The following is a 16727-nucleotide window of genomic DNA, read 5'->3' on the forward strand; positions in this document are numbered from 1 at the left end:
TATATTAGCTATGCATTGGATTCATTTGAAATGTGGATTTTCTATGGCTCTCAAATTCCATTTCATTCCATTTGTTTCTGTGTAGACCGTTGCAAAGAGATCTGTGTTCACAAACACTTTACAACAGTAAGATTAACACCACTGCATGCTGTTTTATTCTGGGATCTGAAGGTATATTTATGACAGAATAATATTTGTAATATTAATTAATAACGTCTGCATACTGGTTCAAGTAATCAACAGCTGATACGGTGACTGAATATTCCAATAACTGAATATTCAGCCAGATACAGCATGCATGACTTAGTAAAGTAGCCAGCTGTCGACTACCTTAAAAAAATGAAGGAACGGATACATTTTTTAAATAACTCAGAAGACCACAATTGATTAAACAGTTTATTTTCAATATAAAAAAACCAGTTAATTTAACACAGAAGTTCAAAAAAAGTAAGTTTAAAACAGAGAATTCCTATACACATCCACAATCAGTATGTTTATCACGACAGGATATAGACTTTCAACTGGCAACTTTATATAAAGTTAGTACTATACAGATTACCACATGAATTCCATAATTTCTGTGAAATTTGACACAAAAGCATATTGCGGATCACAATGCGGCAAGGGCCTCCTTTTTAAAATTCATCCACACCCACAGAGGCTCTATCCCCAGAGTCAAATTATATTTTCACACCCTACAAAAGCGCTTTAAAAACCCTCCCCGCACAATGTTCTCAAAATGTTCCCGTAACGTCGGAGCAATGTTTACAGCGTTACTGCAAAACTGGGAGAGTCCCTGTTCTATTTACATACTGTATTATAATGCCTTTATTGCATAAAAATTGAACAAGGACTAGGAGAGAAAATTATTTGCCCTTGGTGCAGAGAAAGCAATGCATCGGAATGACAAACCTAAATTCACAAAAGTTACTTCCAAGTGCACTCACTACATCAGTTCTTGGCAAAGATCCAGATCTCTGAATAAAAACTCAATAAAACACACTTTGGTCTAAAACTATATACATAAAACATCTGTGTGAGGTAGGAGAGTCTCTCCCCCCCACTGCAGAGATAGCACAGGGCCCTGCCCCAGACCTCTCCTCTGATCTGCCCCTCTCGTTTCAACTCATCTCTGATACGTTTCGGTGTGGCGTAGGCTTCAGTCGGGAGAGACCCTGTCCTGGGGGCTGACCCCGCCCCCTCACAGACTCTCCACTCCCCTGATTCGCCGCGCAAGCTGCAGGTCGCGTGGGTACAGCGTCACGCGCTTGGCGTGGATGGCGCACAGGTTGGCGTCAGCAAACAGACGCACCAGGAAAGCCTCTGAAGCCTGAGAGACCGAGGAGAGTGCATCAGACACGGCCGGGGAACACCGTCACAAAAAAACGCTACCAACCACGCACCTGAGTGCTGTGATTCCAATTCCTAGGACAGGTACCTAAGAGCAAGCAGAACCTGTGTGCACCTGAGTCCAGAAACAACCATATTCTAATTCCATATTTCTTTCTGTCCCATGTCATTTCTCTAACATAGGCTGTAATGTATCGAGAGAAACTGTGAACAAAGAACTTTAAACACAAAGAATATTGTACACAAGTACAGGTCAGTAGAGTGGATCACAGTGTCAGGCATACACTATCCTGGATGTTAATAGAGAGCAGTATAATAAGTTAGCATAGCAGAACTATGTCACCCTTCCTCCTAAATGTTAGTGGAGGACAGAGGAGAGGTGGATTAGCCTTTAGCCATTCATTTTAGCATACCTCCTGTAATGCTTGAAGGGCCAAGGCCTGCCATCTCAGGTCCAGCTTGGAGAATGTTACGCACACCTCTCGCACCTGAAGTCACAGAACACTGCATCACCACATGCAAACTCAAGGCAAAGCATTACTGCACGCGTACACACACACGCGCACACACACAGAGTTCTGTGTTAGTGCGTGTGCGAGCGGACAGACGGTGCTGCAGTGGGGTACAGTACCAGTCTGGAGAAGGGTCCTCTGCGCAGCAGCAAGTCAGTCGTTTTCTGGTACTTTCGGATCTCCATGAGAGCCCGGGTACCGGGGCGAAACCTCCGCCGCCTCTTCTCAGGGGAGGGGGCTGATACAGCGGAGAGGAGGAGACACGCTCAAACAGATACTCTCACACCCCCCCCAAAAAAAATATTACATGCCACACACATACACACACTATATATATAACTAATAGTTGTATATTTTCATAATCTGCACTGAAGTATACTTTAACTCACTGTGCAATAGCTGGTCAGATACACCTCATTCATCCCATGCTTATTCCGTGTGTTTCCTGCACTACTCTTGTTGGCTGCTGTCACTCTGACATTGTATGCTGACACTACGAGAGACACTGGAACTACAGCCAAATTCCTTGTTTGTGTAGAAGCATGTTTGGCCAATAAATTCTAATTCTGATATAAGAGGTAGATAGATGGAGAGAGAAATACACCCACTGCTGTGAAAAATCACTTGTGAGACCGGGCGTTATTTAAATACACATTTAAACTGAAAATGACAGTTCTGACTTCACAAAGCAGTAGAAGGTGAGATGAAATTAGAGCCTTGTGTGCTCCCCCCGATCACCTGCTTCAGCGGGGGCCCTTCCTCTAGACGATGGAGTGGACGGCGGTGGGGGGCGGCGCTGAGGGGTGCTGGGTTTCCGCCGGCGTGTGGACCCCTGGCCACGCATTCTCCTGATGTGCCTGGGATTTTTTTTGGGTGGGGGGTAGAGGAGGAGGTGTCATGGATGGCATTATGGGTGACACTGTTGTGCTTTAAGTCACCGACTTGTCTGAACCAATCAAATGATGCTTCTCTTCTCAGCAAAAACCCTATGGTTGGTTCAAATCTGGGGCTCTGATGCTACAAGGCTCTATGCATGTTTGCATTCATGCAATCTCACTCTCCCGCCACTGGGAGGCGCTTCAGTGCCGCGGTGATCTACATTGGTGGATGTAGGATTTCCACTAGCTGCGCGGTGTACACGGTAACCTTCAGCAATGTAAGAAATTTCAGTTTTACTTCAAATGCCGTAGTTCAATGTCCCATCATCTGCAGTCACGCTTTCAGACAGGAACATTAACAATGTCGATGAAATATCTTCCCCCCCCAATCTTTTAGAGTTCTTAAAGTCTCCTAAAATAATCTAGTGATGCTGAAATGTGGTCCTGGTGTATGTCAGTTTAATTACCGTCGTTACTTAGGTTTGACTGCGCCGTTAACTGAACACACCGCGATCTGAGAAACACTTATTAATGTGTGTTGTGGCAGTGAACCAGTCTAGTTTTTAGTCTCTTCAGCACGGTTGCTCTTGGCAACGTTGACAGGGGGGTGATCTTTTCCGAGGGCTCTACCCCAGTGCTCCAGACACGCCAAAATAAAACTGACATGCAACAAACACGTTACCTTACTGGGGAACTAGTCACTGTAACGTTACACACACACGTAACTATGCTGGAAGAGCGTGTAGTTTAGTTGCTCCGATTCTCAGCGTGGACTCGTGGAAACACACACGCGTTGTGTACTGGCCATTTACCAACTTAACGCAAGTAAAAAAGTTACTACGTCAGCAGGCATTACTACAACACAGCGCTCAACGCTGTTTTGAAATTAATCCAAACATCTCCGGACCCTCTTTATGTAAGATACACATCGTACATCATTAGCACGATGATTATATTTCACTGAAACCTGCATGCAATGCAATTCCCTTTGACTCAGCTGTGAATGTAACTGAACAGATCTAGCTACCTTAACTGAGCTGGGCTGTCATCTTAACTGGCAAGCGAGTTAACGGGCATACGAAAAAGAAACCAAATAAAGCAGCCAGACTATAACGTTAATCAGGCTGACTACGTTACCTGTAGCTGACTAGCGTGCTAGCTACTAGGCTAAATGTTAAAAAACGTCTATTCTGCACCGATATCCCCGTGTTATATGGGTAGCTAATAAGAGCTGGCCGTGGTAACTTGCTCTCATTAGGACCACACTACTGGGATTGCATAGGCAGGGATAGCCGAGCATATTAGCATGACAGCTGGCTAACATTTCAGCATTTAAAACAAGGACACATTTCTTAAGAAAAGCAAAGGGATTGCTAACAATATGTCGCTAGCTGGTATGCAAGATCCAGTTGTGCCGTGTTCTCGCCAGGCCTGCTAGATAACCGCAACGTTTAGTAGCTTCTAGTTACGTGTCCATTTAAACGGCGTACTCTTGCTAGCTAGCGGGATAGAGTAATAACACTTCAGACGCGTTAGATCACCATCCGAGGTATCTCATATATAAAGTTTGGCTGTTGTAGACAGACCGAAAAAAAAACAACTTACCTTTCAGTTTATGCAGAAAACAAACGCGCTGAGTGAATGGTTTGCTATACTGCAACGCTAGCCAGCCGGCTAGCCACTGTGTAGCTTAGTTACCTCTGCATTTTCAAAGAATGCACATCTAACGGTCATGTGTGACGTTTCCCCTCGGAGCCAATAAGACTCGCTGTTGTGCTCGATGGGCGGGGTTAATTCGTGCTTCATGTGGCCAATCAGAAACCTGTCCGTGCCTGGATCTACCCACTGATCTTCCTGTGAGTGAGTTGAGATGTCATTCATTGGACAGTCTTTTTGTTTATAAGGGACAGAGTTTTGGCTGGTTTACAGTTTAAATGTTCATACCCCATTGTTTCACGTAGGACCTTTAAAACGTGGCCAGTTTCAGCAGATTATTATAATGTACGTAATGCACGTTTGGGATAATCGGTGATATAATCTGATTATATCATCGATTATGACAAACGTACATTACATCACTGCATTTAGGGCTACCTTTTGCATTAACATAAAACCTCAACATAAAACCCCATTACAAGACTCTGGGCTCTTGTTTATGTGTCAATAAAGTTTTTAAAACTAGTATCCTAGCCACAGCTACCATAGGTGATGAACTGAAAGACTCTACACATCAGCTTGTCACAACAATACAATATCACTCAATGAAGGTATTGCATTATATTTATTTAACCAAATCCCACCTGAAGTACATTGGATTTAAGGGTATGCATCAGCTACCACTTTATGTCTGTGTGTATTTCAGACAGAGCTTTCATTCTACACATGCTCTCCTTGTCACTTTTGCACTCAATTTTATGACCACCATGTCTGGATGTAATTTTCACCATTTCTAATAAAACATGTTTAAGATCAATTATTAGTATTTTTTGAATAGTTGCAAAACATAAAAAAAATCCATGGACATTGATGAAAACAGTATGATATGACTGTGATATGACTATGAGTAAAACAAACAGTAAAACAAAACTACCTAATACAAAACAGGCTACTCTTTCAATATCCACTGAACTGCCTAGGAAATTATTGCATTTGTACACATGTGCATGTGTGTATGTGTTTGTGTGGTTGGCTAGCTGTTTGCCTGCATCTCCTTCAACCTGTTCTGCTACTCTTCAAGACCTCCAGCAGGGGGGGGTGCTTCTCTCTCTCTCACAGTCTCACTGGGTGTCCATCAGTTGAACGGACTCGTCCACAATGTCCAAGGAAAGAGGGGTGACCTTCTCTGTTAACACAGCTGTGGTTCCTGGCTTGTATCTGTACGAGCCCTGCCTGCAAGCGTGAAAGAGAGAGAAAAAGGAAATCAAGGAGCTGGACTATATATCAAACTACATCAACACAGTCTGCAAAAGAGGTTAATACAGCGTGTAGATACCATCTTATTAAAGTGTACGCAATATTACATTTGGAAGCAATGCCACATTTCAAACAGATTGCTTTTAACTGATCCGAAACCAAACTAATTTCTCAGATCACGCTTTTGCACGTAGGTCACAGAGTGCACTGAAAGGTGGTGGCACTCGAACGCCAGGGGCGAAAAGGTGTGAACATGTGGGACTCACTTGCACCCCTTCTGAGCAGGCTGGTCGTAGCCTCTGAGGTACTGCACCCCTGCTTGGGTGATGACACACAGGTCCACGTTGCTGCCGGAGCCGAGGTCACAGAAGATCCCTGCAGCAATGGCATCACGCACCAGTTGCTTTGCTTCCTCCAGCTGCGAGAGGGAGAGAGAGGAAGAGAAAGGGGGAGAGAGAGAGAGAGGGAGGAAGAAGGAGAGAGAGAGAGGGAGAGAAAGGGGGAGAGAGAGAGAGAGGGAGAAAGAGAGAGGGGGGAGAGAGGAGAGAGAGAGAGAGGGAGAGAGAGAGAGGGAGAAGGAGAGAGAGAGAGAGGGAGAGAAAGGGGGAGAGAGAGAGGGAGAAAGAGAGAGAGGGAGAGAGAGATGGAGGGGGGTAGAGGAGGGGGTTAGGAGAAAAGAGAGAGGGAGAGAGACAGGTAAAAAGAGAGGAGTAGGAGAAGAGAGAAGGATAGGGAGGGACAGTATGAAGGAGAAGAGAAAGGCAGTGATGGACAGACAAGAAGAGAAAGGAGAGAATAAGTAGAGTGAGAGATGAAGACAGACAGAATGAGTGGAGAGTACAGTACAGTAAAAGAGGAGAGAGAGTGAGCATGAGAAAAGGCAGAGGGAGGAAAGGAGGCAGGAAGAGAACAATAGAGATCATTTGAATCTGAGTATGTGAACGTGAGTATCTGCTACCAGTTCTGTTTATCTCCCCCAGCATGTCAGGATGACAAAGCTCTGCCGCTGCAGCTATAGTGCCTCACCTCCATGTCGGGTCTGTAGCGATCCTCGAACACAGAGATGGCGGCTGCAGCTCCAGAACCTACAGGAGCACAAGAACGCACAGAGCCGTGTTAGCTGGCAACAGAAACTATGCCTCACTCTGACAAAATATAAATACACATGTGCAATTACACGGCAAAGCAACTACAGGCACATATGGTTATGTCTGATTTTTATCAAACTACGTTGTTAGGCAGAATTGTAAATATTTAAGCTGTATGTCATGTATGTTCTGAGAAACACCCTAGTTTGCATGAAGTAAAGTAGACAAATACTTGGACCTTGTATGGTAGTGATCTCATGGATGTGAAAAGTGCTATTTGTGTCTTAGTAATCATACACTGCATGTAGGGACAGACACAAAGACAGATGGATGGACAGATGAATAGAATGGACAGACAGACAGGTAGATGGATGGACAGACAGACAGACAGATGCCCAGTTCTTGCGCAGGGAGGGGTTGGGGCTGTACCCATGGTGAGGAAGGGCAGTTTGTCCGTGGAGCCATGGGGGTAGATGCTGTAGAGGTGGGCGCCAGTGTCATCCACACCCCCAACAATGAGAGAGGACCCAATGTGGCCCTGATACCTGATGGGGCACAGGTAACCTTTATTATTTTAACTACTATTACTGTTATTGTTAATTTGAATTTATTCTGTGAACTAATGGGCACATTGGTTCACAAGCTTTTATTAATTTCTGCTCCACTGTTTCCCAGGAATCTCTCTCCACTGTCTTTCCTGGGGTCAGGGGTCAGGGGTCAGGGTGTCATTTCCAGTCTTTCACCAAGGTGGCCCCACAGTACAAACCAACGCACTATTAGAAACTACATTTTGAGCGAATGATCAATGTTAACAGCAGCATAACAAAGATGAGAATGTCTTCGGGGACCGAGAATGAGCGCTTGTTCCAGCTACGCCAGACAGTGCAATTGTGAACAGTCTTTGCCAGTGAAACTCTCCATGCTTGTGATCCATCGGTCTACACGATTGTGATCTATCACCACTGTACTGCATGATGTAAGTCGATCTATATAAGAGTGTCTGCTAAATACCAATAATGTAAAGTAACGTAATGTAATCCCTGCCACCACCCCCACCCCCTTTACCTAAACAGCATCTGCTTCAGCTGCCGGACCACCGTGATGACCATCGGGGGGCGCCCCGTGGTGAGTGAGTGCAGCTCTACGTTGGATGACATCATCTGGGTGGTGATCTCAGCGTCGGCGGCCACACCGGCCCCGCAGCAGCTGCAAGACAGACAGGACCAAAGCCTGACCTGGAAGCTGAAAGCTACACCCTTTGCGGGTTTGACTGACAGAAACATGTCACAGTGCTAACACAAATGGTTTGTGTCTGAGTTGTGCATAATTATGTGCACTATGTTTTACTCTACTTTGAGTATCTGATCAGCAGTGTGGCATAGCGGTAAGGAGCAGGGCTCGTAAAGGTTGATCTGGTTTGAATCCCCGCTTGGGCACTGCTGTTGTACTCTTGACAAGGTACCTAACCCACAACTGCCTCAGTTAATATCCTCCAGTATAAATGGATAAAATCGTAACTTATGTAAACTCCTCCCGATAAGACCGTCTGCCGAAAGGCCGCAGGATAATGTTTTCCTTTACTCTGCGTACTTGTACTGTGAGCACCTGCTGTATTGTATCTGTTCTGAGCTGTGAGTGTCTGTACTACGTCTGAAATGGTGCTACATGTGACTGTCGACCCTGTGCTGCATGTATTTAGTGTGCTGCCCACAGCAGTGTGCTACCCACTATATGCTGGGCGCGATGTAGTGGATCTTCATGCAGTTCTTGTCTGCAACCACCATGTCATCAGTAGCTCGAGTGTCTGCTCCCAGTATCACCCCATCCTGAGGAATGGAAGGACAGAGGAAGAAAGAAAAAGACCGAAGTGTAAAAACAAACCAGTTATGGACCATGACATCAGAAATTTGGATGAGCAGTGAGTCATTTGTTTCTACCCGTCACTGTCACATTCAGTGTTACTGCCAGTGTTATAGTTACTGTTACATTCAGTGTTACTGTCACTGTTCCAGTTATTGTTACATTCAGTGTTACTGTGTTTTTAGCGTTATCTGTGTTACAGTTCTTTTTGCACTCAGTATGTGCAGTTTTGTGTCTAAAGCTGTGGTTCCAATCCCTTTTCCCATGGTGTATCCTCCCCCCAGATCTACAGTTCCAGCAGTCTGCATGCTCCTTCCAGCAGACAATACTATAAAACTGATTCACTGTCAGTAATGAATACAAGTATTCTGCGGTCAATAGTCTTAAGCCGCACTTTGGTAATTACATGCAGATTTTGAAATTGTTGCATAGTTGTTTGCTTTATGTGGTAATGCTTAAAGGATTAGCTAAAATTCTGAACAGAATATTCAGAAAAATGATTGATGGATAACGACGAATTGAAATAAATGTTGCATAAAACCGAATGTTTTACACTATGCATTTATCACGCACAGATGTATCCCATTGTGGAGCGTCACAGAATTCCCCGCTCACCTTAAAAAGGATCCCAGCGATGGTGGTCCCAGTCTTCCTGGCTTTAGGGGCGCTGTACCCCATTTCTGTCAAACTGCTCTCCAGCATAGCATTTCTGTAAGCAATCGGGAGTCACAGACGTCATCGTTTACACTCTCTTACAAAAAGAAACTTGTTGGATTATCAGCTTTTGGGAAAAGGCTTATTTAGCATTTACAGATTCTCGCGTAGAGTATGGATCTCGACATTGGTAAAGCTGTTTTATCTCTAAAGTGAATTAATTTTCACCATTAATTCTACCATCACTTAGAATGATGTGTAGACTCCGTGAAACCAGCATACACCGAATCACTGTCCGTATGTCGGATCATTGCACGCGTTCTCTCCTCGTTTGTCAAACGGAATGAGCGGACAGTCGGCGGAAATAGCCTGGGTCCAGCAGACCACCCTGCGACCACACACCTGATACTCCCGCTCGTGTCGAGGGACTCGATCAAACTCAGCGCAACTCACCTCCGGGTGTTCTCAAAGCAAAAGCCGCCGCTCGGAGCCTCGTTTGGCCTAGCCGTGTGAAGCATCGTTGAAGCAGCCGTTGAGTTTTCAGCTTTCAGAAAACTTCCAGTAAAGCTTAAAGCAGACACAGACGGAAATAATAAATTGATTTACCCCTCTATTGTTTGACGCCGTAACGCAAGCGATTTTGTGCTGAATGTGTCAGCGTTTTAAGATAGCTTCAGACGCGTTGTCTCAAAAATACCTTTCACTTTCAATTTTGGCACATGACGAATTCGGCGAATCAAAATCAATCAAGGAAGAAAAGTGACTATCTACGAACAGACATTCATCTTTATTATTATTATTATTATTATTATCATTATTATTATTATTATTATTATTTTAACTGTATCTAAAATCTGCTAATGCCATACGAAGTTTAAATCCGACCATCAGATGAAATCTGAAGCTCATCCAGGGGCAGTTATTGTGGAAATACAAAATCCCTCTTCTGAGTGATGAATTTGGTGTCATTTTAAAAACTGCGCAACTTTCCCCTGCGTTAGGTAAGAGAACCATTGACAGGCAGTGATGAAACTTCACAGTCGCTCAAAAAGTTGTATTTTCTCTTCTCTAATTGACAAAAAAATTACTGCTAATTGCATAAAGACTAGGAGACATGGTTAACTAGGTGACATCGTTTACACAAATAATGTGGTTCAACCGTGCTGTGTATTAGTGATTGCTAGGGTAAATTTTATGTTTCTCTGCAGTCTATAACTCCCCTACAAAACACCCGCATAAGTAGACTTACACAGACACATGCGCGCACACACAGCCTTGAACACGCTGGTTTGTGATTCACACATCGAGAGGAAAGTGGGAAAAGTCTTTTATTGCATAACTGTAAATCAATCGCGTCACAACAGAGATAAACGATACAGGTGGACTATATTTTTTGGTACTGAATTAGTCTACAGAACCGATGGTGTTAATTATGGAGATGATCGATAGGTATACTGAGGACAGTTATGATCCTATGGGTTAGATAGATGCTTTCTAAAATGATGAATATTTGGTGTGATGGTAACGAAGATTCGGAAAAATTATTCTGGTCTTGATGTGGAGTAAGGGAAGACCGGAAATGACCGTCAGTTGCTTCCAGTATTTCATAATAAAAACATTTGCATAAAAAATTTAAATTACATTTGCAGATGACACACAAAGTCACATTAATTCATCTTGTATAAAGTTTAAATATACTACACTCGTATGTGTAAAAAAAGTATGAAAAACATTTTATATATCTACATTTAAGGTACAGTTTAAATCTAAATAGTATATTATTATAGTTTTATTGTCTCAAGCTCCCAACCACTGCCAAATGCAATCTATGACAAATATGCACCTTATTTATGCACCACTTAATTGTAGCCACACCCTCCTTGAATTTGTATGGCCACAGTCATCCAATCAGAGCATTTTGAAATATAACCCCCTGCCCCCTTCTCAGTACCATGTGGACTAATCTGGTCCCCCCCCAGCCCCCACCTTCCCCTGACTAACAGCCCAGTCCAATGTAACCTAATATGGCACCATACAGTCCAGCAAAGTCTGGTACAGTCATTTATCTGTAAAAAACAGGTATTTGGGTCTAGTTGTTACTGTCCAAAATCAGCAAAACAATGAAGTGCAGTGCAGTCCAGCAAGGTACACTATAGGCTACACTACAAACTACACTATACTGTGGCAAGTGTATCTGATGCCCAAAACCATTTAATCACTTAATCAATGAAAAATTTGTCATGATGCAGATGCAGGGAACAGAAAAACCGGCAAACCCAGGCCAATTGGGGAAAGTGTAATATATTTAATAATAATGCAAAACAATCCATACGACAATAACCTTGGTGGTCTGGCCGTGCCCAGCCTCACCCTCCCCCCTCTTTTTGATCTAGCCTGGGGGGCTGCTGTCTATGTTTGTACAGACGGTCCAGAACACCAAGTTCAGTCTATACAAGTCTACTACACATTATAGTCCCCAACAGAGATATTTCACACATAGCTTTTTTTTACTGTCATTCAGGTCCATATGCATAGACACACCCCAAGCTGCCATTAAAACAGAGTGGGCCAGTTATGTAATGTAAAAGAAGTATTTTATGGATGTATACTCACTACTGGGCTTCAAACTTACAGCCCCCTAGTAAGAATAATTTAACCACAACTCTCTGCTTGTGGGAAACAGAAGGAAAAATGAGAATTTAGACTTCCTGCACCGGTGGAGTCCACCAGGGGTTCCACGGTTTCTGGTCTTAATTTCACAACTGAAGCCTTTGATTGGATGGGGTCTTGAATGATCTGTTGCTCTGGGAGTTAATGAGCCACTGTCTGAAGGACATCTGTGAAAGATCTGTGAAAGTGTACTTCCCGCAGCAGGAGACCATGCCCACAGCTCTGTCTGGGCAGCTCTGAGGTAAACACAGTCTGTGGTGCTCATGCACACCATTGCTTTATTAAACTGGAGCTATCTGGGGCAACTTCCAAAACAGAACAGAACAGACACACACACATGCACACACACACACACACACACACACACACACATGCACACACACACACACACACACACACATGCACACACGTGCACTGGCACACGCACACACACACACACACATACACAAAATCAAAACAAAACAACAACATACAAACTAACCAACAAAGAAGAAAACATCAGCACGATCAGCAGAATTTGATATACATCTGTCAAGTACACACAGAGACCTCCAGGTTTAAGCCATGCCAGCATAGAGTGAGGACAGTGCATAGATACTCATTACAGTTGTATTGAAGATGGAATGGTGGAGGGGGGGTAGCCACATTTGCATTTAATGTACTTCCCTGGGTGAAAAAATGCACTGGGCAAGTAAAAAAAAAACACTAGAATTTAAGTTTAATGTAAAATATAACATAACACATGTTGAGAGCTGTCATTGTGTGTTTGGATAGGTTGGGAGCAACCTATGCCTCTTTTACTCTTTGAGGGCCCTACCAGGCTGGGAAAAGGGGATGTCTTTAGCTGAGATAACTGGCTAAGTGTGGTTACAGGTATGTGTGTGTGTGTGTGTGTATGAGTGTCTGTGTGTGTGATTTTCTGTGAATCCGTGTGTGTGTGTATGTGTATGTGTATGTGTGTCTTTGTGTGTGATTTTGTGTCTGTGTTTGTGTGTGTGTGTGTGTGTGTGCGTGTATGTGTGTCTGCAGGCGGCCATGTCTGGGTTGAATGAGTGAGTGTATAGTGGTGTCAGATGCTTGCATTGTAGAGAAGGGTCTCTCTCTGTCTCCCCTGCTCACTCCTTCTCTCTCCCCCGATCTCCGTCACTCCTTCCCCCTCTCCATCCCCTATCCCTGATAGGGCGGGGAGAAGGAGACTGGGCGGAGCTTCATCTCGGTGAAGGGGATGGAGAAGTCCTTTCCCTTCCAGCTCGTCCAGATCACGCCCTGTAATGCAAAATGACAGGAGCTGGATCACCAAACCCCCACGAGCACAATCATTTCCACTCCGACCGTCATCAACCACTGACCGCCGAGGACCACAGCGGCAGTGACGAAACGCGGCTTTTCGGTTTCATTCCGGATTTAAATGAAATTTAGATTTAATTTAATATGCTTTTGCTTTATCTGTGGATAACGTGGTATGCGATGCTGTAATTGTTTTCAGTGACGAGACAAACACACCCATCTGAAAGCCCTTCTCGAAGGGAACAACACATGGGGTGGCAGTGTAGCATTGTGCTAAGGAGCAGGGCTTGTAGCCAAAAGGTTGCTGGTTCGATTCCCTGCTGGGGCACTGTTGCTGTACACTTGGGCAAGGTACTTAACCCAGAACTGCCTCAGTAAATATATCCAGCTGTATGAATGGCTAACGTGAAAAAAATTTGCGTCTACTAAATGACAATGATGTAATGCAATGTCATCTTCCTTAACTTGTCACCGTTCGCATGGCATGGGTGATTAAATGTTCTGGCCCTTCTTCATGCTCCATTCATAACAAATGAGAATAAAGATCCTAGTGTACTAAGTGTTCCTGTGGTTGTGCATTCACGGACGCCTAGGGGTTTTTCCCCAATAAACTGTCAGTAAAGCAGATCCACACCATTCACGGCTTCAGGTGTTTCCATTAGCTTGGTGCACACACTGCGATTCTGGCTGTTGAGGGGATATTTTTGCTCTTAGTGCTGCTGTGATGTATTTCATGTATCACATAATATCTCTCTGGACAAAAGCGTCTTCCAAATAAGCAAATAGCAAGACTCATAGTAATAATGTAGGCAATGGAAGTGGAAACAATCGTAGTGTAAAGTTGAAGTAGGATCTGGCTTAAATGTTCAGTATGTGTGGAAAGTGTTGTATGTGAGTGAAAGCACTCAGACTACAACCTGTTGAACTTACCTGGTGGCTGGTGTGGTTATCACACAAGGTTATGAGCTTACCCTACCTGGTGTGGATGGTATACATTTTGTAGAAGGTGGTGGGCTTGGCTTACCTGGTGATTGGTGTGGATGTTGTAGAGGCCGTTGAGGTTGGCCTCGTGGCAGTTCTTGTACCACCAGCCGCCCCGGTAGGACATGGCACAGCGCGTGATGAAGGGGTTGGGGTCTCTGTCTCTGGTGGAGAATGGGCGGCCATTGTGGTACTCCATGGAGTCACCTGCAGAGGGCAGCAGAGAGGGGGAGAAATGGAGGAGAGGGAGGAGGGAAGGTCAGAGGAGGGTTGGACTCTGAAACTTCTTTCAGAAGGAGAGCGTGTTGGAGTTGCTAGGCCCTCGTCCCCCCCCCTCACTCCTCTCCCTCGGGGTGCGGGGGCTGTCTCACCTGCCGTGCCAGAGTATCCCGACACTCTGAGGGCGTAGTGCCGCCTCTGTGTGTCCACGGAGAAGGAGGAGTAGTGGGCGTAGACAGACTCCGCCCCCGCGTGAAGGTCCACCCGCAACGCCATGGCGACCTGGCTGGTCAGGTTGTGAAGCAGCTCGTTGCCTGGAGACAGAGGTAGGGATGGATGCGCGTGGGGGGGGTTGGGGGGTGTAGTGGTGAGGTTGAAGGGGAAAGAGGAAGGATTGGTTAACAGAGGTGTAGCAGGTCAACATTATGATGTGCAAACCCCTATTAGTAATTTAATGAATTTACAGAGTACAAGTCTGTGTCAGTTCAAATGCATCACACCTGTTCTCAGGTTCTTCCAGCTTATGTTTAAGTTTGCTTTTAACTTTTGTCTTTTTCAGCAAAGATTGATATTGTCTGCCTTGACACTCTCAGCAGTAATTTGGAATGGCAATGTCAATGCTTTAGCCATTGACACCATTGATGCTCATATTTACTGTTACTGTTAATGTATAATATTGAAAGTTCAGAAAGCATAAAATATCATATATTTGTGCTGTAGCTTTTCAAACATAAAACTGAAAACAGACGTGTGTGGTCATAGTAATAAAGACATCACATAAACAGTGTGTATACAACAGTTTATGTATCTGTACAGTATCTTCCACACCAAAAGCATCTGCATTACATTAAACACATTTAAAACCACAAACCAGCATATATCTCCCATTTTTTACATCCCCGTAATGATGATGTTGGCAAGTCTAACCTGCATCTGCACAGTCTCAGCGCTGAGTAAAATAAGAGGCAGAATTTATAGCCCTAGTATATGCACAAAGGTTGTGTCAGATATCACAAACACCTAAGCACTGTAAAAACGCTGATCCAGGAAAAACAGGAACACAACAAAGTAAAAGAAGAATGTATATTAATAAAAGCCGAGCTGGGTTGTCCTCACCGAGCCAAAACTCCGCGCTCAGGTTGCCAAAGCCGCTGCTGTAGTCCCGCCAGCCCCTGAAGAAGTTTGTCCTTCCATTCATTCTCCTCTGAAAGACCTGAACCGCCCAAATACACATACACACACACACACACCACACACCACACACACACACACACACACACACCACACACATACACACCACACACACACACACAAACACACACACACACCACACACACACACACACAAACACACACACACACACACACACACACACACACGCATGCACGCACACGTGCGCACGCACACACACACGCACACACACACACACACACATGCACGCACGCACGTGCACACACACACACATAAAACATCATCTTTAAAACAAGGCACACTAAATTCAATTATAATTACACTTTGAATGACTAAATTTTTTGAAAAAAAATGTAATTGAAAACATGCACATGAGACTGCAATGCTAGAAGCTCTAAAGGCCTGAGTACAGATTCTGCAGACCTCTGCTCGTCTGAAATCATGAAGTGGTAGCAAATTACCTGTACCTTCAACTTTTAACCATACACATGCAGTTCCTCCACAGTCCTTTATATGCTACTGTGCACCTTCCTAATGCACTCCCCCAGGTGGCCACACAGAGGCGCCGTATCATCCGTTATCACAAATTTCCTGTCATTATAGTGATTCGGGGGGCAAGCAGGGATCAAACCCACGCTGCTGGGACGGGCTTGATAACACAGTTCAGTTTGTGCGTGCAGCCAGGACATTGCGTAAAGCCCCAAAAATGTTTGTATTACACTTAATTCAATTTGAAATGCCACTGGGGTGCTGTGAGAATGAGCTGTGGTTCGCTGACCCAGCCGACACCAGATGAACTGAGGAGGCAGTATCCGGTGAGGCTCCTGAAGGCTGGAGCAGTAGATGTAGACTGACTCTGTGCAGTTATGATGCCCAGCTCATGTCTGTTTGTCTTATGCGTTGGCACACACGTGTGTGACCCCCCCCCCCCCCCCTTACCGTCCAGCCCCCCCCGTCGGTCTCCATGTCACAGTAGACCCGCACGGGCCCGCCCTGCCGCCCCCCAGGGAAAATCTCCGCCTCCCCTGACTCCTGCACCCCGTTCAGCAGCTCCTGAGAGCAGTCAGAGGGGAAGGGGTACTGCAGTGTTCCTGTGCGGGGGGGGGGGTTAGGTGAAAGGATGG

General features: G+C 44.8%; 3 protein-coding genes across 3 annotated transcripts in view; all 3 read right to left on the bottom strand.

Annotated features, from left to right (window-relative positions):
• Window positions 1-1094: 1094 nt before the first annotated feature.
• On the bottom strand, window positions 1095-4428 carry LOC118796297 (histone H3-like centromeric protein A). The gene is made up of 5 exons (XM_036555121.1): window positions 4346-4428; window positions 2601-2719; window positions 1982-2100; window positions 1764-1838; window positions 1095-1330 (listed from the first exon to the last, which is right to left on the bottom strand). The coding sequence occupies exons 2-5, from the start codon at window positions 2704-2706 to the stop codon at window positions 1202-1204; spliced, it is 429 nt and encodes a 142-aa protein (XP_036411014.1). The 5' UTR covers window positions 2707-2719; window positions 4346-4428; the 3' UTR covers window positions 1095-1201.
• Window positions 4429-5367: 939 nt separating this feature from the next.
• psmb10 (proteasome 20S subunit beta 10) lies at window positions 5368-9951 on the bottom strand. The gene is made up of 8 exons (XM_036555119.1): window positions 9709-9951; window positions 9217-9310; window positions 8470-8567; window positions 7807-7947; window positions 7171-7286; window positions 6680-6738; window positions 5920-6071; window positions 5368-5629 (listed from the first exon to the last, which is right to left on the bottom strand). Exons 1-8 carry the CDS (start codon window positions 9771-9773, stop codon window positions 5518-5520), a joined length of 837 nt encoding a protein of 278 aa, XP_036411012.1. The 5' UTR covers window positions 9774-9951; the 3' UTR covers window positions 5368-5517.
• Window positions 9952-12891: 2940 nt separating this feature from the next.
• The window catches only part of LOC118796292 (tenascin-X), a 28268-nt gene continuing 24432 nt past the window's right edge, over window positions 12892-16727 (bottom strand). The window contains exons 13-17 of the mRNA XM_036555115.1: window positions 16543-16694; window positions 15529-15625; window positions 14565-14726; window positions 14237-14400; window positions 12892-13191 (exon numbers count right to left, since the gene is read on the bottom strand). Coding sequence (XP_036411008.1) covers window positions 13093-13191; window positions 14237-14400; window positions 14565-14726; window positions 15529-15625; window positions 16543-16694 — 674 coding nt within the window. The 3' untranslated portion in view covers window positions 12892-13092. The remainder of the gene's footprint in view (window positions 13192-14236; window positions 14401-14564; window positions 14727-15528; window positions 15626-16542; window positions 16695-16727) is intronic.

Source organism: Megalops cyprinoides, chromosome 21 (assembly GCF_013368585.1).
Source record: "Megalops cyprinoides isolate fMegCyp1 chromosome 21, fMegCyp1.pri, whole genome shotgun sequence".
NCBI classification, from domain to species: domain Eukaryota; kingdom Metazoa; phylum Chordata; class Actinopteri; order Elopiformes; family Megalopidae; genus Megalops; species Megalops cyprinoides.

Excerpts from the sequence above, each read along its gene's own strand:
- LOC118796297 (XM_036555121.1), bottom strand. The coding sequence starts at position 2,706 with ATGCGTGGCCAGGGGTCCACACGCCGGCGGAAACCCAGCACCCCTCAG. Across the intron at positions 1,839-1,981 it reads GAGGACCCTTCTCCAGACTG|GTGCGAGAGGTGTGCGTAAC; the intron begins GTACTGTACCCC and ends CTGTGACTTCAG. Across the intron at positions 1,331-1,763 it reads CCCTTCAAGCATTACAGGAG|GCTTCAGAGGCTTTCCTGGT; the intron begins GTATGCTAAAAT and ends TCGGTCTCTCAG.
- psmb10 (XM_036555119.1), bottom strand. The coding sequence starts at position 9,773 with ATGCTTCACACGGCTAGGCCAAACGAGGCTCCGAGCGGCGGCTTTTGC. Across the intron at positions 7,287-7,806 it reads CTGAAGCAGATGCTGTTTAG|GTATCAGGGCCACATTGGGT; the intron begins GTAAAGGGGGTG and ends GTGCCCCATCAG. Across the intron at positions 6,072-6,679 it reads GCTACAGACCCGACATGGAG|CTGGAGGAAGCAAAGCAACT; the intron begins GTGAGGCACTAT and ends TCCCTCTCGCAG.